The 26,617-nt window shown below is 42.8% G+C and overlaps 1 protein-coding gene and 1 non-coding gene across 2 annotated transcripts; one reads left to right on the forward strand and one right to left on the reverse strand.

Moving 5' to 3' along the window:
* Positions 1 to 20,739: 20,739 nt before the first annotated feature.
* Trnal-cag (transfer RNA leucine (anticodon CAG)) lies at positions 20,740 to 20,823 on the reverse strand. The gene has a single exon. It is a non-coding gene; the product is annotated as a tRNA-Leu (tRNA).
* Positions 20,824 to 21,126: 303 nt separating this feature from the next.
* Positions 21,127 to 24,786, forward strand: LOC132561967 (interleukin-1 receptor-associated kinase 4-like). The gene is made up of 2 exons (XM_060226687.1): positions 21,127 to 21,431; positions 23,334 to 24,786. Exons 1-2 carry the CDS (start codon positions 21,141 to 21,143, stop codon positions 24,678 to 24,680), a joined length of 1,638 nt encoding a protein of 545 aa, XP_060082670.1. The 5' UTR covers positions 21,127 to 21,140; the 3' UTR covers positions 24,681 to 24,786.
* Positions 24,787 to 26,617: the final 1,831 nt, after the last annotated feature.

Below are 26,617 nucleotides of genomic sequence, written 5' to 3' on the forward strand. Positions count from 1 at the left end.
CACTTACTTCAGAAGTAAGAGTAGACTACGGCCACTACGGAGGACACTAACTTTAGCAGTAAGAGTAGACTACCGCCGCTACAGAGGACACTTACTACAGAAGTACAGAGACACTTACTTCAGAAGTAAGAGTAGACTACTGCCGCTACAGAGGACGGTTACTTCAGAAGTAAGAGTAGACTACGGCCACTACAGAGGACACTTACTTCAGAAGTAAGAGTAGACTACGGCCGCTACAGAGGACACTTACTTCAGCAGTAAGAGTAGACTACGGCCGCTACAGAGGACACTTACTTCAGCAGTAAGAGTAGACTACGGCCGCTACAGAGGACACTTACTTCAGCAGTAAGAGTAGACTACGGCCGCTACAGAGGACACTTACTTCAGAAGTAAGAGTAGACTACGGCCGCTACAGAGGACACTTACTTCAGCAGTAAGAGTAGACTACGGCCGCTACAGGGGACGGTTACTTCAGAAGTAAGAGTAGACTACGGCCGCTACAGAGGACACTTACTTCAGAAGTAAGAGTACACTACGGCCGCTACAGAGGACACTTACTTCAGAAGTAAGAGTAGACTACGGCCACTACAGAGGACACTTACTTCAGAAGTAAGAGTAGACTACGGCCGCTACAGGGGACGGTTACTACAGAAGTAAGAGTAGACTACGGCCGCTACAGAGGACACTTACTTCAGAAGTAAGAGTAGACTACGGCCGCTACAGAGGACACTTACTTCAGAAGTAAGAGTAGACTACGGCCGCTACAGAGGACACTTACTTCAGAAGTAAGAGTAGACTACGGCCGCTACAGAGACACTTACTTCACTTCAGCTACAGAGTAAGAGTAGACTACGGCCGCTACAGAGGACACTTACTTCAGCAGTAAGAGTAGACTACGGCCGCTACAGAGGACACTTACTTCAGCAGTAAGAGTAGACTACGGCCGCTACAGACGACACTTACTTCAGCAGTAAGAGTAGACTACGGCCGCTACAGAAGTAAGAGTAGACTACGGCCGCTACAGAGGACACTTACTTCAGCAGTAAGAGTAGACTACGGCCGCTACAGAGGACACTTACTTCAGCAGTAAGAGTAGACTACGGCCGCTACAGAGGACACTTACTTCAGAAGTAAGAGTAGACTACGGCCGCTAGAGAGGACACTTACTTCAGAAGTAAGAGTAGACTACGGCCGCTACAGAGGACACTTACTTCAGAAGTAAGAGTAGACTACGGCCGCTACAGAGGACACTTACTTCAGAAGTAAGAGTAGACTACGGCCGCTACAGGGGACACTTACTTCAGAAGTAAGAGTAGACTACGGCCGCTACAGGGGACACTTACTTCAGAAGTAAGAGTAGACTACGGCCGCTACAGGGGACACTTACTTCAGCAGTAAGAGTAGACTACGGCCGCTACAGGGGACACTTACTTCAGCAGTAAGAGTAGACTACGGCCGCTACAGGGGACGGTTACTTCAGAAGTAAGAGAAGACTACGGCCGCTACAGGGGACGGTTACTTCAGAAGTAAGAGTAGACTACGGCCGCTACAGGGGACACTTACTTCAGAAGTAAGAGTAGACTACGGCCGCTACAGAGGACACTTACTTCAGAAGTAAGAGTAGACTACGGCCGCTACAGAGGACACTTACTTCAGAAGTAAGAGTAGACTACGGCCGCTACAGAGGACACTTACTTCAGAAGTAAGAGTAGACTACGGCCGCTACAGAGGACGGTTACTTCAGAAGTAAGAGTAGACTACGGCCGCTACAGAGGACACTTACTTCAGAAGTAAGAGTAGACTACGGCCGCTACAGAGGACACTTACTTCAGAAGTAAGAGTAGACTACGGCCGCTACAGAGGACACTTACTTCAGAAGTAAGAGTAGACTACGGCCGCTACAGGGGACGGTTACTTCAGCAGTAAGAGTAGACTACGGCCGCTACAGGGGACGGTTACTTCAGAAGTAAGAGAAGACTACGGCCGCTACAGGGGACGGTTACTTCAGAAGTAAGAGTAGACTACGGCCGCTACAGGGGACGGTTACTTCAGCAGTAAGAGTAGACTACGGCCGCTACAGAGGACACTTACTTCAGAAGTAAGAGTAGACTACGGCCGCTACAGGGGACGGTTACTTCAGAAGTAAGAGTAGACTACGGCCGCTACAGGGGACGGTTACTTCAGAAGTAAGAGAAGACTACGGCCGCTACAGGGGACGGTTACTTCAGAAGTAAGAGTAGACTACGGCCGCTACAGAGGACACTTACTTCAGAAGTAAGAGTAGACTACGGCCGCTACAGAGGACACTTACTTCAGCAGTAAGAGTAGACTACGGCCTCTACAGAGGACACTTACTTCAGAAGTAAGAGTAGACTACGGCCGCTACAGAGGACACTTACTTCAGCAGTAAGAGTAGACTACGGCCGCTACAGAGGACACTTACTTCAGCAGTTAGAGTAGACTACGGCCTCTACAGACGACACTTACTTCAGAAGTAAGAGTAGACTACGGCCACTACAGAGGACACTTACTTCAGAAGTAAGAGTAGACTACGGCCGCTACAGGGGACGGTTACTACAGAAGTAAGAGTAGACTACGGCCACTACAGAGGATACTTACTTCAGAAGTAAGAGTAGACTGCGGCCGCTACAGAGGACACTTACTTCAGCAGTAAGAGTAGACTACGGCCGCTACAGAGGACACTTACTTCAGAAGTAAGAGTAGACTACGGCCGCTACAGACGACACTTACTTCAGCAGTAAGAGTAGACTACGGCCACTACAGAGGACACTAACTTCAGAAGTAAGAGTAGATCACGGCCGCTACAGAGGACACTTACTTCAGCAGTGAGAGTAGACTACGGCCGCTACAGAGGACACTTACTTCAGAAGTAAGAGTAGACTACGGCCGCTACAGACGACACTTACTTCAGCAGTAAGAGTAGACTACGGCCGCTACAGACGACACTTACTTCAGCAGTAAGAGTAGACTACGGCCGCTACAGAGGACACTTACTTCAGCAGTAAGAGTAGACTACGGCCGCTACAGAGGACACTTACTTCAGAAGTAAGAGTAGACTACGGCCGCTACAGAGGACACTTACTACAGAAGTAAGAGTAGATTACGGCCGCTACAGAGGACACTTACTTCAGCAGTGAGAGTAGACTACGGCCGCTAGAGAGGACACTTACTTCAGAAGTAAGAGTAGACTACGGCCGCTACAGAGGACACTTACTTCAGCAGTGAGAGTAGAATATGGCCGCTACAGAGGAGCTTATTTCAAGAGTAAGAGTAGGTAACCGTAACACTGTATACCTGGTCTAACCTGAAAAAACTGTAGACCTGGTCTAACCTGAAACACTGTAGACCTGGTGTGACTGGTAATACTGTAGACCTGGTCTGACCTGTAACACTGTAGACCTGGTCTGACCTGTAGACCTGGTGTGACCTGTAGACCTGGTATGACCGATAACACTGTAGACCTGGTGTGACTGGTAACACTGTAGACCTGGTCTAACCTGTAACACTGTAGACCTGGTGTGACAGGTAACACTGTAGACCTGGTGTGACAGGTAACACTGTAGACCTGGTCTAACCTGTAACACTGTAGACCTGGTGTTACAGGTAACACTGTAGACCTGGTCTGACCTGTAACACTGTAGACCTGGTGTGACAGGTAACACTGTAGACCTGGTGTGACCTGTAACACTGTAGACCTGGTGTGACAGGTAACACTGTAGACCTGGTCTAACCTGTAACACTGTAGACCTGGTGTGACAGGTAACGCTGTAGACCTGGTCTAACCTGAAACACGGTAGACCTGGCGTGACCGGTAAAACGGTAGACCTGGTGTGACCTGTAACACTGTAGACCTGGTCTGACCGGTAACACTGCAGACCTGGTCTAACCTGTAACACTGTAGACCTGATGTGACAGGTAACACTGTAGACCTGGTCTGACCGGTAACACTGTAGACCTGGTGTGACAGGTAACACTGTAGTCCTGGTCTAACCGGTAACACTGTAGACCTGGTGTGACAGGTAACACTGTAGACCTGGTGTGACAGGTAACACTGTAGACCTGGTCTGACCGGTAACACTGTAGACCTTGTGTGACAGGTAACACTGTAGACCTGGTCTAACCTGAAACACTGTAGACCTGGTGTGACTGGTAACACTGTAGACCTGGTCTAACCTGAAACACTGTAGACCTGGTGTGACTGGTAACACTGTAGACCTGGTCTAACCTGAAACACTGTAGACCTGGTGTGACAGGTAACACTGTAGACCTGGTGTGACTGGTAACACTGTATACCTGGTGTGAGCTGTAACACTGTAGACCTGTTATGACCAGAAACACTGAAGACCTGGTCTGACCGGTAAGTCTGTAGCCTGGTCTGACCGGTAACACTGTAGATCAGGTATGACTGGTAACAATGCTGACCTGGTGTGACCGTTAACACTGTAGACCTGGTCTGACCTGTAGACCTGGTATGACCGATAACACGGTAGACCTGGTGTGACCTGTAGACCTGGTATGACCTGTAGACCTGGTGTGACAGGTAACAGTGTAGACCTGGTCTGACCTGTAACACTGTAGACCTGGTCTGACCTGTGGACCTGGTCTGACCTGTAGACCTGGTGTGACCTGTAGACCTGGTATGACCTGTAGACCTGGTGTGACCGGTAACACTGTAGACCTGGTGTGACTGGTAACACTGTAAACCTGGTCTGACCTGTAGATCTGGTATGACCTGTAGACCTGGTATGACAGATAACACGGTAGACCTGGTGTGACCTGTAGACCTGGTATGACCTGTAGACCTGGTGTGACAGGTAACACTGTAGACCTGGTCTGACCAGAAATACTGTAGACCTGGCGAGACCGGTAACACTGTAGACCTGGTCTGACCTGTAACACTGTAGACCTGGTCTGACCGGTAACACTGTAGACCTGGTGTGACAGGTAACACTGTAGACCTGGTCTAACCTGAAACACTGTAGACCTGGTGTGACAGGTAGCACTGTAGACCTTGTCTAACCTGAAACACTGTAGACCTGGTCTGTCTGGTAACACTGTAGACCTGTTCTGACCTGTAGACCTGGTATGACCTGTAGACCTGGTATGACCGATAACACTGTAGACCTGGTGTGACCGGTAACACTGTAGACCTGGTCTAACCTGTAACACTGAAGACCTGGTGTGACTGGTAACACTGTAGACCTGGTCTGACCAGAAATACTGTAGACCTGGTCTGACCGGTAACACTGTAGACCTGGTGTGAGCTGTAACACTGTAGACCTGGTATGACCGGTAAAAATGTAGACCTGGTGTGACCGGTAACACTGTAGACCTGGTCTGACCTGTAACACTGTAGACCTGGTGTGACCGGTAACACTGTAGACATGATGAGTCCAGTAACTTTTTTATGCAATATAGACATGTTTAAAGTGACAAGTCTTGTAAGCGTTATATTTCCAGCGAAAGAAAATCTAAATGATGTTGATTACCTTCTTCGCTAGTTTTGATTAGATAAATCTCTTTGTTATGGTAGGTGTATTATCATGTAGCCTACAAAATCTTTTTGAAATTAAAGTGTGTGTGGTTTATATTTTCTTCAAAACATTTACAAGTTCATTCAATTTATCATTATATATTGAAAATGTCTCGGCAGTGAAATTAAGCTGCCTAACTTGGTTCGTGGTACTGCTATTAAACGGAGTCTCGGGCCTAGGCGTGATCTTTGGCGGCTCGTTGGTAACCGTGACGTAATTGCGACTGAAAATGACTTTGCTCAAACGAGCATTGATAGAATAGCTGACGAGACTACTGATCGCTATGATACTTCTGTACGGCAGACACTTGTTAATTTTAAAGACGCTATAGAGATTCCTCCCAGTCGTTCAAACGAAATACGCCTTGCTTTTTAATAATTGTAACATAAGTAATTAAAATTTTATTGGCAAACGTTGTCTACACTTTATACTTGTAGAACTCTTTTGATGTCGGAGGATTGTTTACTCACCCACGAGATTTCGGGGTTTTGCCGCCAGATAGCGCGCGGAGCAGGAGACGAAACGTCCAGCATATATTGATATAAAGCTCTGACAAATACACAGATCTTTTCCTTTCTCCGCCATCTACGGGGGTCGAATAGCATACCTAATGGAGAGAAAGGACCGGAAACTTTAGTTACCAGTGGTTACAGGGCTAACACAAAAGTTATGGACAATCATAACATACATTGACTCCAGTGTAAGAGAAGAGGGGCCTTATATGGATGTTTAAGTTTCTATTAAATGAATGTTACAACTCGTTCAAAATTCATTTCAGCATAGAATTTTGTGAAAATAGCATTTTATTTTACTGAAACAAAACGCTAAAATCGACCTTATTCTTATTCAGTTGGTTCTCTTGTGACATAAAAAAGTGCATATGACGTCATGACGCTATGATGTCACTGTTAAAACATCTATGGGAACATTGTTCAGGAAACGTTATAGATTTTCGTTCTTTTACTGCGTTAGATTTATCCTCCTCCTGCTCTACTTTTTTCCTTTTCATTTTTAGCGTGTTTTGTTCGTCGCCGTGCACGTAACTTTCGCGTAAACTCTCTACATGTTAGCTGAAACTTGTCTGAATTGAACCTGAGATACTTCCGATCAAGTCGGGAGTGGTGTGGGGGGTGGGTCACTGAGCACAGGAACGCATTTTCAAAAGTTATTCATAGGTTCCATCTGTGAGATTGAGCTCAAAGTTTTATTAAATTTTTTACATGGTTTATGAAATTGTACCTGAGCTAGGTATGTAAGTACATGCAGATTTACACCTTCAGAACAGACATGCCCGACTTGTCAGTAATTCAATATGTTACGAATTTGCATTGGTTGAATGGATGAAATAACTCATTGATATGAAAGAGAGAAAAAATATTTATCGGTATTTATCTGAAGTATATTATATACGATTAAAACAAACAACTCTTTATCGAAAATTTCTCCCTACAGAATTGTGTTCTTGTGACATAAAACATGCATCAATGTAAATACCAATTTGACCAGGACATGGTAATGCCTGTCTTGTGTTGTCCGTGTGGATTCTATATCAACGAAGCATTGCATTCTATATAGATTAAAAAAACAGTGTTTCATTCGTCCGGATTAATTGATCGAGTTCTGACTAATGTAAGTGTACGGTGTTTCATTTGTCCGGATTGATTGATCGAGTATGACTAATGTAAGTGTACGGTGTTTCATTTGTCCGGATTGGTTGATCGAATATGACTCATGTATGTGTACGGTGTTTCATTTGTCCGGATTGATTGATCGAGTCTGACTAATGTAAGTGTACGGTGTTTCATTTGTCCGGATTGATTGATCGAGTATGACTAATGTATGTGTACGGTGTTTCATTTGTCCGGATTGATTGATCGAGTAAGACTAATGTATGTGTATGGTGTTTTATTTGTCCGGATTGATTGATCGAGTCTGACTAATGTAAGTGTACGGTTTTTCATTTGTCCGGATTGATTGATCGAGTATGACTAATGTATGTGTACGGTGTTTCATTTGTCCGGATTGATTGATCGAGTAAGACTAATGTATGTGTACGGTGTTTCATTTGTCCGGATTGATTGATCGAGTATCACTAATGTAAGTGTATGGTGTTTTATTTGTCCGGATTAATTGATCGAGTCTGACTAATGTATGTGTACGGTGTTTCATTCGTCCGGATTGATTGATCGAGTATGACTAATGTAAGTGTACGGTGTTTCATTTGTCCGGATTAATTGATCGAGTATGACTAATGTATGTGTACGGTGTTTCATTTGTCCGGATTGATTGGTCGAGTCTGACTAATGTAAGTGTACAGTGTTTCATTTGTCCGGATTGACTGATCGAGTTCTGACTAATGTAACTGTACGGTGTTTCATTTGTCCGGATTAATTGATCGAGTCTGACTAATGTAACTGTACGGTGTTTCGTTTGTCTGTAATGACTGATCCAGTCTGACTAATGTAACTGTACGGTGTTTCATTTGTCCGGATTGGTTGATCGAGTCTGACTAATGTAAGTGTACGGTGTTTCATTTGTCCGGATTGGTTGATCGAGTCTGACTAATGTAAGTGTACGGTGTTTCGTTTGTCTGTAATGACTGATCCAGTCTGACTAATGTAACTGTACGGTGTTTCATTTGTCCGGATTGGTTGATCGAGTCTGACTAATGCAACTGTACGGTGTTTCGTTTGTCTGTAATGACTGATCCAGTCTGACTAATGTAACTGTATGTTTCGTTTGTCTGTAATGACTGATCGAGTCTGACTAATGTAACTGTACGGTGTTTCATTTGTCCGGATTGATTGATCGAGTCTGACTAATGTATGTGTACGGTGTTTCATTTGTCCGGATTGATTGATCGAGTCTGACTAATGTAACTGTACGGTGTTTCGTTTGTCTGTAATGACTGATCTAATAATAAGGTTCCCTTTTCATTCATTTTATATTTCATTTTAAAAAACTTTCCTATTATGATGAGGCTCCTAAGAAGAAGTTTCAAATCAGGATTTCTGGCACGACATTCCGTTGTGGATTCTTGTAGATCAAATTAATAAGATTTATAAATATTTATTTTTATATCCAACATTTATTTATTGAATGTGTTTTTTTCTGTTATAAGCTGTTTACTATAAAAACTTAATTTGATACTGAAATATCGTTCTTTCGTTTTTACACATAGCATACCAGGTACAACGGCTATTTTCCTCAGAAACCAAGACGGGTTATTCCCCTTTCTATCGCTATTGCTCTTTTTCTGTCATAAACGAGATATCCTTGTAACCCCCAGGAGTCGTACAAACTAAGTCGCCCTACCCCCGGGCTTGCAACCGGTCATATATAGGAGAACTGAGATGTAAGCTGCTCTCCAACAATGTAATCCCTTTCATACTTACAGTCCCCCGTATCCCGCGAACTTTCCTTCATACCCGTGTACCGACTATCCTTCTAATTCAAACTCCTTTTTTCTTATTGTTGAATAAGATCACTTAAAGAAATATAAACACTGCGATGGTGTGATTAGAATTTTTTATTCACAAAGGTATTTTATTGCGTACACCCGTCATATCTGTTGTTCAAATATTCATGGAAACCAGAGAAAGAGGTAATTATTGAAAATTTACAACCAGAAGGTGACATGGTTATAACTAATTACCATACACTCCTAGGTATCGTGCCTCCTATCAGTGAAGAGTTCTACTCTCGCCCCGATGCAGATCAGATCCCTCACTCCCTTAAATCAAAAGCTCGATTTTGTGGGTGATGTATGTGAGAAGTGGTCCTACCGCGAATTACACCATAAATACAACCATGGGTTCAAATGTTGCAGGCCGATCAGATGACGGAAAGTTTGACTGTGAACCCTCTATTATCATCTCTCGCTTTTTGTCGGAGACAATTTCTGATTTCGGTCAACGATACTATTATGTTCCTCGCCTCCAGTTTAATTTATGTCTCAACAATATTTATTTCATTGTAATTAAACAGAGAACTTGATGACGATAAACCCCCACATGACTGTCTTCTATGTTGTGTGTGAGGCATTTTTTAAAAGTTGTAAACTATTCGCGACTTTGACAAAAAAAAAAAAAAAAAAATCCGTGCGTTCTAATTCTTAGACAAAGCAGAATCCACATCCCTTGCCAGACTTATCGTCATTGTCTCGGTGAATTTTACTTTATCTTAACTAAACATACATCAGTCTTGTTTTTGTGTGAGGTATTGATACATTTTTGTTACGATACTTTGTGTCGCCACGAACATGAAACAGCCACCTCCTCGGCCATGAGGACGACACCTTGGCCTGGCCGTATGAGGAGAACGCCGCCAATGCCCCTAGTACTATTGATACGAGGGGTGTACACCACAACATTTTAAACACCTATTATTGTGTCAAATACTCCCCACCATAAACAACAAGACTCCCTCCTTGACAAATTTCTCATGATTCAGAAAAAACGGCAGACAAGGATTGCTTTGTTGCTTAGTTCAACAATGAATATGAAGCTGATCTCCTTAAGGGGGTTTGTTCCCGGAAATACATGTACGTCAAAACTATGGGAGCTCTTCACCAAACGATTCCATTTACTAGTTTTCGACGTGCAAAATTTGTACTGTGTATTTGTATCCATTATTACAATGCCTTCCGGCGAACAGAATAGGTATAACACTACATGTAATAAAGTCAACCCTAAATTAAATAGTCTTATTCTTAAAACTGACTCTTCCGCTTTAATATTACTGGAAATCCGTAGCGCTCTTTACACATAGAATTGTTTCAACTTGACCATCCGATCAGCGTTATGACATCATTCTAACAATCCACCAATCAGATTATCGAATCGAGTTGGATTAAAGTATCGTTTCAAATCCAAGAAATTTTCTTGTTTTATTAAAATTTGTTTTCTTTTGTCTCTTCACAATAAAGCTCGATACTGTCTATAAATTTAAAACTAACTTCAAAACTGCAATTTTTATGAAATGGATAAAGAAATAGGATAAATAAATAGATAGAATAAATAAATAAGTAGAATAAATAGATAGTGATGTCATTGGTGGTACTAATATGTAAAATAGTTTATCAAACTTGGTTCCACTTGTATTCTATACTCGTGAAACAAAAGAATACACCTGTTGAAATCGATAAAGTAATGACAAAATTAAACAAATAAGGTAAACAACTGTATCAGAAAAAACCAACCAGGAGACTTACTGTCTTAAGAGGAAAGATGACCTTTAATGCAGGTTTGTCATGTTATCTGACCAGGTGTCATCCTGTACTGTCCTCGTTCGATTTTCTAGATTTGATCTTTCCAGACCGTGTGCCTTTAAATTATAATGGAGCGAGTTCCGTGGATAATTGGCGGTAGAGTCATATCCCCATGTCCACTGGTAAAGCAATTATACCTACATGTAGGTGCCTGCGATCTACATATTAAGTTACAATGAAAAATATGAAGTCATTTTGGCGGAGTGTGCAGGACAAAAATGGCGACTGAGACTCTCGCAACCCGGACGCATTCGTCTGCAAGTAACTGATAGGAGCCCGCGGGATGTTTTAGAAACTGTAATTGCAGTTTTGTTTTTCATGTGCTGTCCTAAAATGATTTAAAGCGATTTCTCAACTACACAAAATAATGGTAGTCGATGTACAGGCAGAAAAAATACGGAGAGGAGGAGGCAGGAGGGGACAAGACAAAGGTGGGAAACAATTCTGGATGAACGTACTGCTGATTAAGTTAAACTGTAAAAGGGACCAACAAATACTGAGAGAGCGAAAAATCGAAACAAACGGAAAGAGAGAAAGGGGTATAGAACACTATGTTAGAGCTGGGAGTAGGAAATGGACAGAAGGGGACGGAGTATAGAACACAATGTTAGAGCTGGGAGTAGGAGATGGACAGAAGGGGACGGAGTATGGAACACTATGTTAGAGCTGGGAGTAGGAGATGGACAGAAGGGGATGGAGTATGGAACACAATGTTAGAGCTGGGAGTAAGAGATGGACAGAAGGAGACGGAGTAGAGAACACAATGTTAGAGCTGGGAGTAAGAGATGGACAGAAGGGGACGGAGTATGGAACACAATGTTAGAGCTGGGAGTAGGAGGTGGACAGAAGGGGATGGAGTATGGAACACAATGTTAGAGCTGGAAGTAGGAGATGGACAGAAGGGGACGGAATAGAGAACACTATGTTAGAGCTGGGAGTAGGAGATGGACAGAAGGGGACGGAGTATGGAACACAATGTTAGAGCTGGGAGTAGGAGGTGGACAGAAGGGGATGGAGTATGGAACACAATGTTAGAGCTGGAAGTAGGAGATGGACAGAAGGGAACGGAATAGAGAACACTATGTTAGAGCTGGGAGTAAGAGATGGACAGAAGGGGATGGAGTATAGAACACTATGTTAGAGCTGGGAGTAGAAGATGGACAGAAGGGGACGGAGTATAGAACACTATGTTAGAGCTGGGAGTAGGAGATGGACAGAAGGGGACGGAGTATGGAACACAATGTTAGAGCTGGGAGTAGGAGATGGACAGGAGGGGACGGAGTATGGAACACTATGTTTAAGCTGGGAGTAGGAGATGGACAGAAGGGGATGGAGTATAGAACACAATGTTAGAGCTGGGAGTAGGAGATGGACAGAAGGGGACGGAGTAGAGAACACTATGTTAGAGCTGGGAGTAAGAGATGGACAGAAGGGGATGGAGTATAGAACACTATGTTAGAGCTGGGAGTAGGAGATGGACAGAAGGGGATGGAGTATGGAACACAATGTTAGAGCTGGGAGTAGGAGGTGGACAGAAGGGGATGGAGTATAGAACACTATGTTAGAGCTGGGAGTAGGAGATGGACAGAAGGGGACGGAGTATAGAACACAATGTTAGAGCTGGGAGTAGGAGATGGACAGAAGGGGATGGAGTATGGAACACAATATTAGAGCTGGGAGTAGAAGATGGACAGAAAGGGATGGAGTATGGAACACAATATTAGAGCTGGGAGTAGAAGATGGACAGAAGGGGACGGAGTATGGAACACAATGTTAGAGCTGGGAGTAGGAGGTGGACAGAAGGGGATGGAGTATAGAACACTATGTTAGAGCTGGGAGTAGGAGATGGACAGAAGGGGATGGAGTATAGAACACTATGTTAGAGCTGGGAGTAGGAGATGGACAGAAGGGGACGGAGTATAGAACACAATGTTAGAGCTGGGAGTAGGAGATGGACAGAAGGGGATGGAGTATGGAACACAATGTTAGAGCTGGGAGTAGGAGATGGACATAAGAGGACGGAGTATAGAACACTATGTTAGAGCTGGAAGTAGGAGATGGACAGAAGGGGACGGAGTATAGAACACTATGTTAGAGCTGGGAGTAGGAGATGGACAGAAGGGGATGGAGTATGGAACACAATATTAGAGCTGGGAGTAGGAGATGGACAGAAGGGGATGGAGTATGGAACACAATGTTAGAGCTGGGAGTAAGAGATGGACAGAAGGGGAGGGAGTATGGAACACAATGTTAGAGCTGGGAGTAGGAGATGGACAGAAGGGGATGGAGTATGGAACACAATGTTAGAGCTGGGAGTAGGAGATGGACAGTGAAGGGACGGGCAATGAAACACAATGTTGGAGTTAGGAGTGAGAGACGGACGGAGAAAGGAGACGGAGTATCGAACACAGTGTTGGGAATAAGAGATGGACAGAAGGGGACAGAGTATGGAACCCTATGTTGAACATAGGAAATGATGGAGAACGAAAATCTTGAGAGACGATTGAGTATATAAGTAATTTAATATTACACTTCATATATACATCAATATAATACACCTGGTGGTACATGAGTAGCAGTGTATTTTAGCTGATAGTAGTCTATGAGAAATAGTATACTTCATCTGATAGTGGCACATCAGTATACTACACCTGATAGTGGTACATCAGTATACTACACTTGATAGTGGTACATAAGTATACTACACCTGATAGTGGTACATCAGTATACTAAACCTGATAGTGGTACATCAGTATACTACACCTGATAGTGGTACATCAATATACTACACCTGATAGTGGTACATCAGTATACTACACTTGAAAGTGGTACATCAGTATAATACACCTGATAGTGGTACATCAGTGTACTGCACCTGATAGTGGTACATCAGTATACTACACCTGATAGTGGTACATCAGTATAATAAACCTGATAGTGGTACATCAGTATACTACACCTGATAGTGGTACATCAGTATACTAAACCTGATAGTGGTACATCAGTATACTACACCTGATAGTAGTACATGAGTTGTACTACACATGATAGTGGTATATCAGTATACTACACCTGATAGTGATACATCATTATACTACACCTGATAGTGGTACATTAGTTGTACTACACCTGATAGTGGTATATCAGATTACTTCACCTGGCAGTGTTACATGATAGTGGTACATCATTATACTACACCTGATAGTGGTACATCAATATACTACATCTGATAGTGGTACATCATTATACTACACCTGATAGTGGTACATCAATATACTACATCTGATAGTGGTGCATCAGTATAATACACCTGATAGTGGTACATCAGTATACTACATCTGATAGTGGTACATCAGTATACTAAATCTGATAGAGGTACATCAGTATACTACACCTGATAGTGGTACATCAGTGTCCTACACCTGATAGTGGTACATCAGTATACTACACCTGATAGCGGTACATCATTATACTACACCTGATAGCGGTACATCAGTATACTACACCTGATAGCGGTACATCAGTGTACTACACCTGAAAGCGGTACATCAATATACTACACCTGATAGTGGTACATCAGTATACTACACCTGATAGTGGTACATCAGTATACTACACCTGATAGTGGTACATCAGTATAATACACCTGATAGTGGTACATCAGTGTACTACACCTGATAGTGATACATCAGTACACTACACCTGATAGTGGTATATCAGTGTACTACATCTGATAGTGGTACATCAGTATACTAAACCTGATAGTGGTACATCAGGATACTACGCCTGATAGCAGTACATCAGTTAACTGCACCTGGTAGTGGTACATCAGTATACTACACCTGATAGTGTTACATCAATGTATTACACCTGGTAGTGGTACATCAGTATACTAAACCTGATAGTAATATATCAGTATACTACACCTGATAGTGATACATCAGTATATTACACTTGATTGTGGTACATAAGTATACTACACATGATAGTGGTACATCAGTATACTACACCTGATAGTGATACATCAGTGTAATACATCTGATAGTAGTACATCAGTTTACTGCACCAGGTAGTGGTACATCAGTATACTACACCTGATAAAGGTACATCAGTATAATACACCTGATAGTGGTACATCAGTTTACTACACCTAATAGTGGTACATCAGTGTACTACACCTGATAGTGGTTCATCAGTATACTACACCTGATAGTGGTACATCAGTGTACTACACCTAATAGTGGTACATCAGTATACTACACCTGATAGTGGTACATCAGTATACTACATCTGATAGTGGTACATCAATATACTACACCTGATAGTGGTACATCAGGATACTACACCTGATAGTGGTAGATCAGTGTCCTACACCTGATAGTGGTACATCAGTGTACTACACCTGATGTACTACACCTGATAGTGTTCCATCAGTATACTACACCTGATAGTGGTACATCAGTGTAATACACCTGGTAGTGGTAAATCAGTATACTACCCCTGATAGTGGTATATCAGTATACTACACGTGATAGTGGTACATCAGTATACTACACCTGATAGTGGAACAAGAGTTGTACTACATATGATAGCGGTACATCAGTGTACTACACCTGATAGCGGTACATCAATATACTACACCTGATAGTGGTACATCAGTATACTACACCTGATAGTGGTATATCAGTATACTACACCTGATAGTGGTACATGATAGTGGTACATCAGTATACTACACATGATAGTAGTACATCAGTTTACTGGACCTGGTAGTGGTACATCAGTATACTACACCTGATAGTGATACATCATTATACTACACCTGATAATGTTACATAAGTATACTACACCTGATAGTGGTACATGAGTTGTACTACACATGATAGTGGTATATCAGTATACTACACCTGATAGTGATACATCATTATACTACACCTGATAGTGGTACATTAGTTGTACTACACCTGATAGTGGTACATCAGTGTCCTACACCTGATAGTGGTACATCAGTGTATTACACCTGATAGCGGTACATCAGTATACTACACCTGATAGAGGTACCTCAGTATACTAAACCTGATAGTGGTACATCAGGATACTACACCTGATAGTGGTACATCAGTATACTAAACCTGATAGTGGTATATCAGTATACTACACCTGATAGTGGTACATCAGTATACTACACCTGATAGTGGTACATCAGTATACTACACCTGATAGTGGTACATCAGTATACTAAACCTGATAGTGGTACATCAGTATACTACACCTGATAGTGGTACATCAGTATACTAAACCTGATAGTGGTATATCAGTATACTAAACCTGATAGTGGTAGATCAGTATAGTACACCTGATAGTGCTACATGATAGTGGTACATCAGTATATTACACCTGATATTGGTACATCAGTGTAATATATCTGATAGTAGTACATCAGTTTACTGCACCAGGTAGTGGTACATCAGTATACTACACATGATAGTGGTACAAGAGTATACTACACCTGATAGTGGTACATCAGTATACTACACCTGATAGTGGTATTTCAGTGTCCTACACCTGATAGTGGTATTTCAGTGTCCTACACCTGATAGTGGTACATCAGTGTACTACACCTGATAGTGGTACAAGAGTATACTACACCTGATAGTGGTACATCAGTATACTACACCTGATAGTGGTACATCAGTGTACTACACCTGATAGCGGTACATCAGTATACTACACCTGATAGCGGTACATCAGTATACTACACCTGATAATGTTACATCAGTATACTACACCTGATAGTGGTACATGAGTTGTACTACACATGATAGTGGTATATCAGTATACTACACCTGATAGTGATACATCATTATACTACACCTGATAGTGGTATTTCAGTGTCCTACACCTGATAGTGGTATTTCAGTGTCCTACACCTGATAGTGGTACATCAGTGTACTACACCTGATAGTGGTATATCAGTATACTACACCTAATAGTGGTATATCAGTGTACTACATCTGATAGTGGTACATCAGTATACTACACCTGATAGTGGTACATCAGTATACTACACCTGATAGTGGTACATCAGTATACTACACCTGATAGTGGTGCATCAGTGTCCTACACCTGATAGTGGTACATCAGTGTACTACACCTGATAGCGGTACATCAGTATACTACACCTGATAGAGGTACCTCAGTATACTAAACCTGATAGTGGTACATCAGGATACTACACCTGATAGTGGTACATCAGTATACTACACCTGATAGTGGTACATCAGTATACTAAACCTGATAGTGGTATATCAGTATACTACACCTGATAGTGCTACATGATAGTGGTACATCAGTATATTACACCTGATAGTGGTACATCAGTATATTACACCTGATTGTGGTACATAAGTATACTACACATGATAGTGGTACATCAGTATACTACACCTGATAGTGGTACATCAGTGTAATACATCTGATAGTAGTACATCAGTTTACTGCACCAGGTAGTGGTACATCAGTATACTACACCTGATAGAGGTACATCAGTATAATACACCTGATAGTGGTAGATCAGTGTACTACACCTGGTAATGGTACATCAGTATACTACACCTGATAGTGGTACATCAGTATACTACACCTAATAGTGGTACATCAGTGTACTACACCTGATAGTGGTTCATCAGTATACTACACCTGATAGTGGTACACCAGTATACTACATCTGATAGTGGTACATCAGTATACTACACCTGATAGTGGTACATCAGGATACTACACCTGATAGTGGTACATCAGTATACTACACCTGATAGTGGTACATCAGTATACTACACCTGATTGTGGTACATCAGTGTACTACACCTGATAGTGGTACATCAGTATACTACAACTGATACTGGTACATCAGTATATCACACCTGATAGTGGTACATCAGTATATCACACCTGATAGTGGTACATCAGTAATTGAATTACGTCACTAACTAGCTGTCGGTAAATACATATATATCTCTTATCCATGTACATCACCAACTTGATCTTATGTAATATATGATTGTTTGTGTTTCGGTTTTTGGGATCAAAAACACATGATGATATGTGAGTGAATTTTCCGAGGTGAAGTTGATGTGCCCTTGACGTTTTCACAATGTCTCCTGAAGTTTGATGTCATGATTAACCATGTGACGTCATATTTAAAAAAAATCTTACAGTAGTCAACTCGCACGACAAACAAATTTCGGATATTACAGTAACGGTAATATGTACTATTGTATTGCTGTTTTGTAAATATCTCTCACTCACCTGGGACTTAGGGTTGTCACCAGCAGTCCTTTGATTACGTCTTAGAGAAAACTGCTGCTGATACCGTCCTGATTAATGTAATGACAAATAGCGGACATAATGATTTAGCCAGGGGAGCAATAATTGATATATTATTTTAACTGGGTAGAACACACTCTTGGCTGACGTTCCCTGTCGGTATGTGCGAATTTCCGACACGAGACGGGGCGATCATTGCTGCCATTATGCCAGAGACATGGGTTTCTGTGGGGAACGCGATGTAATTATCATTCAGTATCGCCATGGCGTCTCCGCGGATTGAGAAGCGGAGTGACTTTGGAGCCGAGTAGATCGCAGTTTTGTTGATAGCTACCTTATCCTCCAACCTGCCTTCGTACCCATTGACACCTACTTTTGTAGACATATCTGTTGGTGAAACAAACACAACTTCATCCGTTATATCAACATATTACCGGGAAAAAAACCGACACATTCTTTATCCGCGCACATTGACGTGCTGAGCCGACATGGATCTATTTTTCCAACATAAAACAGGACGAGTTAACAACAAAAACACTGAAATGGTTAATGTATTTACTTAGTTTTGCATTAGAGAAATTAATCATAGACGCTGAAAAAAAAAGTCTGGACCCCCAGCACTGAGGCAGTGTATACGAAACTAAAGGGTGTGTGTCTGGAGACGGGAGGCAATGACGGGACGTCGCGACTAGGTGTTTCGTGTGCCAGAACATGGATTCTCCATCATATTCAATTTAAAAGTACTGAGAGCTCGAATTTCCTCTTTGTCTCGGATTGTGTGGTCTAACATCAATTAGAAATAAATAAAATCAATTAGAAGACGTAAGAATCAAACACGGATCCATATAATGTAAGACACAGACGTATAGGGAGGATATTCACGGAGAACGGGGATGGGGGGCTCAGGGAGTGGAAATACGGAATGGAGAGCGGTAGTTGTGTCGAAGTGAGGAGAGCTTAGAGAGGAGAAGGGTCGAGTTGAGATAGGGAAGGTTCAGGGAGAGCGGTGGTTGTGTCGAAGTGAGGAGAGCTTAGAGAGGGGAAGGGTCGAGTTGAGATAGGGAAGGTTCAGGGAGAGTGGTAGTTGTGTCGAAGTGAGGAGAGCTTAGAGAGGAGAAGGGTCGAGTGGAGATAGGGAAGGTTCAGGGAGAGTGGTAGTTGTGTCGAAGTGAGGAGAGCTTAGAGAGGGGAAGGGTCGAGTTGAGATAGGGAAGGTTCAGGGAGAGCGGTATTTGTGTCGAAGTGAGGAGAGCTTAAAAAGGGGAAGGGTCGAGTTGAGATAGGGAAGGTTCAGGGAGAGCGGTGGTTGTGTCGAAGTGAGGAGAGCTTAGAGAGGGGAAGGGTCGAGTTGAGATAGGGAAGGTTCAGGGAGAGCGGTGGTTGTGTCGAAGTGAGGAGAGCTTAGAGAGGGGAAGGGTCGAGTTGAGATAGGGAATGTTCAGGGAGAGCGGTGGTTGTGTCGAAGTGAGGAGAGCTTAGAGAGGGGAAGGGTCGAGTTGAGATAGGGAAGGTTCAGGGAGAGCGGTGGTTGTGTCGAAGTGAGGAGAGCTTAGAGAGGGGAAGGGTCGAGTTGAGATAGGGAAGGTTCAGGGAGAGCGGTGGTTGTGTCAAAGTGAGGAGAGCTTAGAGAGGAGAAGGGTCGAGTTGAGATAGGGAAGGTTCAGGGAGAGCGGTGGTTGTGTCAAAGTGAGGAGAGCTTAGAGAGGAGAATGGTCGAGTTGAGATAGGGAAGGTTCAGGGAGAGCGGTGGTTGTGTCGAAGTGAGGAGAGCTTAGAGAGGGAAGGATGGAGTGGAGATAGGGAAAGTTTGGGGAGAGCGGTGGTTGTGTCGAAGTGAGGAGAGCTTAGAGATGGGAAGGGTCGAGTTGAGATAGGGAAGGTTCGGGGAAGGGGGGAGGGGGGGGGAGGGGGGAGGGGGTGAGTGTGTGTGTGTGTTTATGTGTTTGTTTGTGTGTGTGTTCAATACTGGCTTGAGAAACACGCCAAAAATATTATCTGAAGTAAAACCTTTCAATCAAAAAGCTTCTTTAAATGTCACCCACTGCTGGTGGCATCATTGATGTACAATACATACTCATAGTTCACTTACCATTTTACTTTCTTTGTAACATTACAGCTAGTGACTCTTTTTGAAACAATATTTAAAGACGAACGTCAATTTCCGTCAATGACGCGAAACTGTTTATCCTTTACACCCCGCAGCTACATCCAAACGACCGTTATTTATTATTTTTATCAAAAGTATTTTCACAAGAATTTGATGTATCCCGACAGCAATGCATTTTCAGTACATCCGACGCCAGAATGGTGGGCAGGCAGCACGAGAATGCACGTTCTTGGCAAAGTTAGCGTCGAAAACAACACAATCGACACGAAATGGCGTCTTCATTCGTCGGGAATGAGAGGCAGACGGATCTAATCTAAAATAGGACCTTAACCATAGAGATATTGTCTTAAAAGATTATTTATTTAAAAATAAAAAATTTTCTTACTTTTTTGTAACGCACATCTCCATAATCAATTTCATTGATTAAATTTATAAAGTTAATCGATTTATTTTAGGAGTTTAAGGAAGTAAAAAATAAGAAGTGTCAGAAGTGGGATTCGAACCCACGCCTGGAGAACCAGACTGCGACCTGAACGCAGCGCCTTAGACCGCTCGGCCATCCTGACAGATACACAATGGCCAACAACGTTGAAATTTATTTCCTATATTTCATTCACAAGTAAGTGTTTGGTGAATTTAGCATTTCAACAGTTAACCAACAGAGCACTGACAATTTTGACCGGCATGAGTTAACTTATGCACGAAACAAAACAGCCCCCTAGGCAAACGAAATCAAAATTGCAACCCATAAAGACTACTACCTTGCTCTAAATATAGATACTATGTGATTGGCCCAGTGAAGCGATGTCGTAAAAAGGGGAATCCCCCACTTCCCGTTGTGATCACTCATTTCGAAGTTCAACAAATATACATATCTACATCAATGGCTGGGAAGAAGAAACTAAGCCAGGAGTCCTATATACGGTCTCTTCCGTATTCTGCTCTACGCTACATGGCCATGCAACTTGATATAGATAGCAGATGGAAAATTTTGGCCACTTTTATCCCAAAACGATTGTCCAACAGACTATCTAGTGGCGAGTTTCAAGAGAGATATTCCACACTGCAGATAGACATGTTCGAAGTAAGAGGGAGACAACCAGGTGCAAGTCCTACACTTCTCATTCTCAACGATTGGGCCACTCAGAACGCGCAACTAAAACACTTACTCGAGGTAAATGCTCAGAGCTGGAGTATCTTTGAATGGTGTGGGTGGGTTATATTGGTATGTTAAAGTTCTATAACCAGGTTGGTCACACAACTGCATATAGGTATTAGTAATAGCTCTATGTTTTCATTTAATCAATTAGTAATTCAAATACAGGGTCGATTTGAGGCAGAGACACATAAAAATCGTTCAAATGATTAATAGCATGTTTGTCATATATCACCTATCCACATAACCATAGGTGTGTTCATCCTACATTCGTCCTACATGTGTAACCTGTTTACACTGGCGTGTTTGTCCTACATGTGTAACCTGTGAAACCTGTTCACACTGCCGTGTTTTACCAACATGTGTTACCTGTTCACACTGGCGTGTTTGTCCTACATGTGTAACCTGTTCACACTGGTGTGTTTGTCCTACATGTGTAACCTGTTTACACTCACGTGTTTGTCCTACATGTGTAACCTGTTCACACTCTTGTTATGTCCCTCTGAAGATCTTGTGTAACCAGTTTACACTTGCGTGTTTGTCCTACATGTGTAACCTGTTCACACTGGTGTGTTTGACCTACATGTGTAACCTGTTCACACTGGCGTGTTTGTCCTACATGTGTAACCAGTTTACACTTGCGTGTTTGTCCTACATGTGTAACCTCTACAGATCTTGTGAGATATGTTCCTCTACAGATCTTGTGAGATATGTCCCTCTGAAGATCTTGTGAGATATGTCCCTCTGAAGATCTTGTGAGATATGTCCCTGTACAGATCTTGTGAGATATGTCCCTCTGAAGATCTTGTGAGATATGTCCCTGTACAGATCTTGTGAGATATGTCCCTCTGAAGATCTTGTGAGATATGTCCCTCTGAAGATCTTGTGAGATATGTCCCTCTGAAAATCTTGTGAGATATGTCCCTCTGAAGATCTTGTGAGATATGTCCATGTGAAGGTCTTATGAGATATGTCCCTCTACGGATCTTGCTAGATATATCCCTTTGAAGATCTTGTGAGATATGTCCCTATACAGATCTTGTGAGATATGTCCCTCTAAAGATCTTGTGAGATATATCCCTCTGAAGATCTTGTGAGATATGTCCCTCTGAAGATCTTGTGAGATATGTCCCTCTACAGATCTTGTTAGATGTGTCCCTCTAAAGCTTATGAAAAGTCCCCTTTGATCAGCAGCCATTATCAAAGTGTGTTTGAGACTTTGGTTGTCACAAAAATGAATCCTAGTAACTTTTTAGTGATGTACTGATTGTTGAGTTTTGTCGCATTCTTACATACATCATCTGTTGTAATGAAAAGGTATGAAAATTCTTTGGCTTTCCAATATTTTGGCATCATGTTATCTGTGGGTGTAGAGCTGATATATAAACAATTATAGCAACAATCTGTATTTGATGTGATTTGACATTCTAAATTTTCCTGGTGCATACAGTATGTGTTTTGTAAAAAATATAAAAGATAAAGAGTACATATCGTATTACACAATTTTGAAAATCAAGTTTGAAATAAAAAGGATGAACTGTTATTGAGAAGAAATGTCTGTCTACCCTTTGGGTAGAAATATCTTGAAGTCAGGGTGATCCTTCAGGGGAAGGATGACCAGAACTTAAAAACATTCAATACATGAACTGGAAGTGATATTTTGGGATTATGTCATTGATGTCATTTTGGTGACATGCTGGAGACAGTCGGGATCATCAATATTTGTTATTGCGCTTCATATCTGAAAGGTGAATTTACCAGTCATATTATTTGTATTCACAAATTAAATGCTAATGGGGGAAAAGAGGCAGAAAAACAATTAACACTTAAGAATAGGACAAAAATATCTTGTGACAGATTGTGTTATTCTCTGATGGTGCAGAAAAGTTGTATCTAATTATGACCAAATTACTGTTGTAGGTATTTGAGAAAGCCAAACTCACGGCAGTTGCTGATTACTTACTGGATCAAATGGATCAGACAAAACCAGCAAAGGTGACAGATATGTCTAACAGAAACAACACAGATGCTACGCTATCCTCTCTCTCTGCAAACATGTCTGGGATGGAGATCATCAAAAACAACAATGATGATCCCAAAAATGGTTTGTACAAAGAAAAACATATTTCTGATGACTTCATGTCTAACAGTACTGACCAGTTGTCCAGTAGTGGTTCAGAGAGAGAGACATCTTACGAGTTTACAAGCAAGCCTTCTGTTGACCTAGAAGCTGGTAATTACATCTGTAATAATGCCGTCTCTCTCAAAGATAACAAACATGTTTGTGTGCCTGTATGTCGATCCCCATCTCTGAAAAGCACAAAGGATATTCCCAAGCCCTGTTTCTGTACTTCCTCACGAGAAATGAGTTACGCCATGCTCCAAAACTTTACCAAGAACTTTGCAGAGTTAGATGTGGCAAAAGGAGGTAAAATGATTGGTTGCGGTGGATTTGGAGTCGTTTTTATCGCTGAATCACCTCATGGCTGCAAAGCTGCCGTAAAACAGCTGCGTCATCCTGGCGATCCGTTGATGGAAAAACAGTTTCAAACAGAACTGGAAAAGTTGTCTAAATTCCGCCATGAAAATATTGTGTCTTTGCTTGGTTATTCTATTGATGGTTCTAAGAAGTGCTTGGTTTATGATTACATGCCGAACGGGTCTCTTGAGGAACGGCTTTGTTGCTTCAGGAATACAGAACCATTGCCATGGAAACGAAGACTTGAAATTGTCCTTGGAACTGCTTGTGGAGTTGCCTTTTTGAACAGCAATGGTGAAGTGCATCGTGACATTAAGAGTGCGAACGTGCTACTGGATGAAAATTATGTTCCTAAAGTTGGAGACTTTGCAACAGTTAGGACTGGACCGTCAGGAAGTAGCACAACAGCTGTTGAGACAATGCAGGTGATCGGTACCTCCGCCTACATGGCACCTGAGGCCATTAGATTTGATGTGTCTGCCAAGCTGGACTCTTTTGCGTTTGGTGTGGTTTTGTTGGAGGTTTTGACTGGCCTAGCACCCAATGACCCGCGACGAGAGGAAGCTGATCTTTGGAGTTATGTGCAGGAGTCATGTGATGATAACTGCGACATAAAAGACCTACTGGACCAATCAGCAGGGGATTGGAATGAGGACATCGCCATTGCTCTATTTATCATTGCCCAAAAATGTCTCCATGACAAAAAGAAAAAACGAGCTTTAGTGGGAGACATTCTCCCTGATTTGCAGCAGTTTGTTCAGAAATGTTGTCATGATACCTTTGTGTAGGATGAGTTCCTACCTCAAAAAGGAACCAATTGTTTAAAAGGAACAGACCAAATAGTAAAAAATTTGTTCTTTTTCTTGTGATTTGCAAATTGTTTTTAATGAAATTGATGAGGCCTATGTTGACTTGACAAGGCTGGAGAGTCTTGACCAGAAACCTTGTCTTGGTTTGAGAGACTTGACCTGACTAGATAGTCTTGACATGCATGGAGAGTCTTGACCTGGCTGGAGACTCTTGACCAGACTAGAGAGTCTTGACCAGACTGGAGAGTCTTGACCTGGCAGAAGAATCTTTACCTGGCTGGAGAATCTTGACCTGGCTGGAGAGTCTTGATCTGGCTGGAGAGATTTGATATGGCTGGAGAGTCTTAACCTGACTGGTGAGTCTTGACCTGTCTGGAGAGTCTTGACCTGACTGGTGAGTCTTGACCTGACTGGTGAGTCTTGACCTGTCTGGAGAGTCTTGACCTGACTGGAGAGTCTTGACCTAGCTGGAGAGTCTTGACCTTACTGAGAGTCTTGACCTGGCTTGACAGACTTGACCAGACTGGACAGTCTTGACCTGACTAGAGAGTCTTGACCTGACTGGAGAGTCTTGACCTGACTGGAAAGTCTTGACCTTGCTGGTCATTGACCTGGCTAGAGAGTCTTGATCTGGCTGAAGAGTCTTGACATGGCCGAAGATTCTTGACCAGACTGGAGACTCTTGACCTGGCTCGAGAGTCTTGATCTGGCTGGAGAGATTTGACATGGCTGGAGAGTCTTGTCCTGGCTGGAGAGTCCTGACCTGGCTGGAGAATCTTGACCAGCCTAGGGAATCTTGACCTGACTGAAGAGTCTTGACCTGGCTGGGGAGACTTGACTTGGCTGGAGAGTCTTGACCTGACTGGAAAGTCTTGACATGCATGGAGAGTCTTGACCTGGCTGGAGACTCTTGACCAGAGTGGAGAGTCTTAACCTGGCTGGAGAGTCTTGACCTGGCTGGAGAATCTTGACCTGGCTGGAGAGTCTTGATCTGGCTGGAGAGATTTGACATGGCTGGAGAGTCTTAACCTGACTGGTGAGTCTTGACCTGTCTGGAGAGTCTTGACCTGGCTGGACAGACTTGACCAGATTGGACAGTCTTGACCAGACTGGAGAGTCTTGACCTGGCAGAAGAATCTTGACCTGGCTGGAGAGTCTTGACCTGACTGGAGAGTCTTGACCTGGCTGGACAGACTTGACCAGACTGGAGAGTCTTGACCTGAATGGAGAGTCTTGACCTGACTGGAGAGTCTTAACCTGACTGGAAAGTCTTGACCTTGCTGGTCATTGACCTGGCTGGAGAGTCTTGATCTGGCTGAAGAGTCTTGACATGGCCGAAGATTCTTGACCAGACTGGAGACTCTTGACCTGGCTCGTGAGTCTTGATCTGGCTGGAGAGATTTGACATGGCTGGAGAGTCTTGTCCTGGCTGGAGAGTCTTGACCAGCCTAGGGAGTCTTGACCAGCCCAGGAAGTCTTGACCTGGCTGAGGAGACTTGACTTGGCTGGAGAGTCTTGACCTGACTGGAAAGTCTTGACCTTGCTGGTCATTGACCTGGCTGGAGAGTCTTGATCTGGCTAGAGAGTCTTGACATGGCCGAAGATTCTGGACCAGACTGGAGACTCTTGACCTGGCTCGAGAGTCATGATCTGGCTGGAGAGTCTTGACCAGGCCGGAGAGACTTAAGTGTTGGAACTTTATTGTCATAGGGATGGTGTTAGATGTAGGAACTTGAGTGTTATAGGGATGGTGTTGGATGTAGAAAATTTAGTGTTATAGGGATGGTGTTGGATGTAGAAACTTTAGTGTCATAGGGATGGTGTTGAGTGTCGGAACTTGAGTGTCATAGGGATGGTGTTGGATGTAGGAACTTGAGTGTCATAGGGATGGTGAGTGTAATAGGGATGGTGTTAAG

This window comes from Ylistrum balloti, unplaced genomic scaffold, assembly GCF_031769215.1.
Source record: "Ylistrum balloti isolate Yb309-2 unplaced genomic scaffold, AGI_CSIRO_Ybal_v1 Utg371316, whole genome shotgun sequence".
Lineage (NCBI taxonomy): Eukaryota > Metazoa > Mollusca > Bivalvia > Pectinida > Pectinidae > Ylistrum > Ylistrum balloti.

What these genes read in the sequence shown, in the direction of transcription:
- LOC132561967 (XM_060226687.1), top strand. Translation starts at nt 21,141, where the DNA reads ATGGCTGGGAAGAAGAAACTAAGCCAGGAGTCCTATATACGGTCTCTT. An exon ending in AACTAAAACACTTACTCGAG is followed by an intron (nt 21,432 to 23,333) that starts GTAAATGCTCAG and finishes TTACTGTTGTAG; the next exon opens with GTATTTGAGAAAGCCAAACT.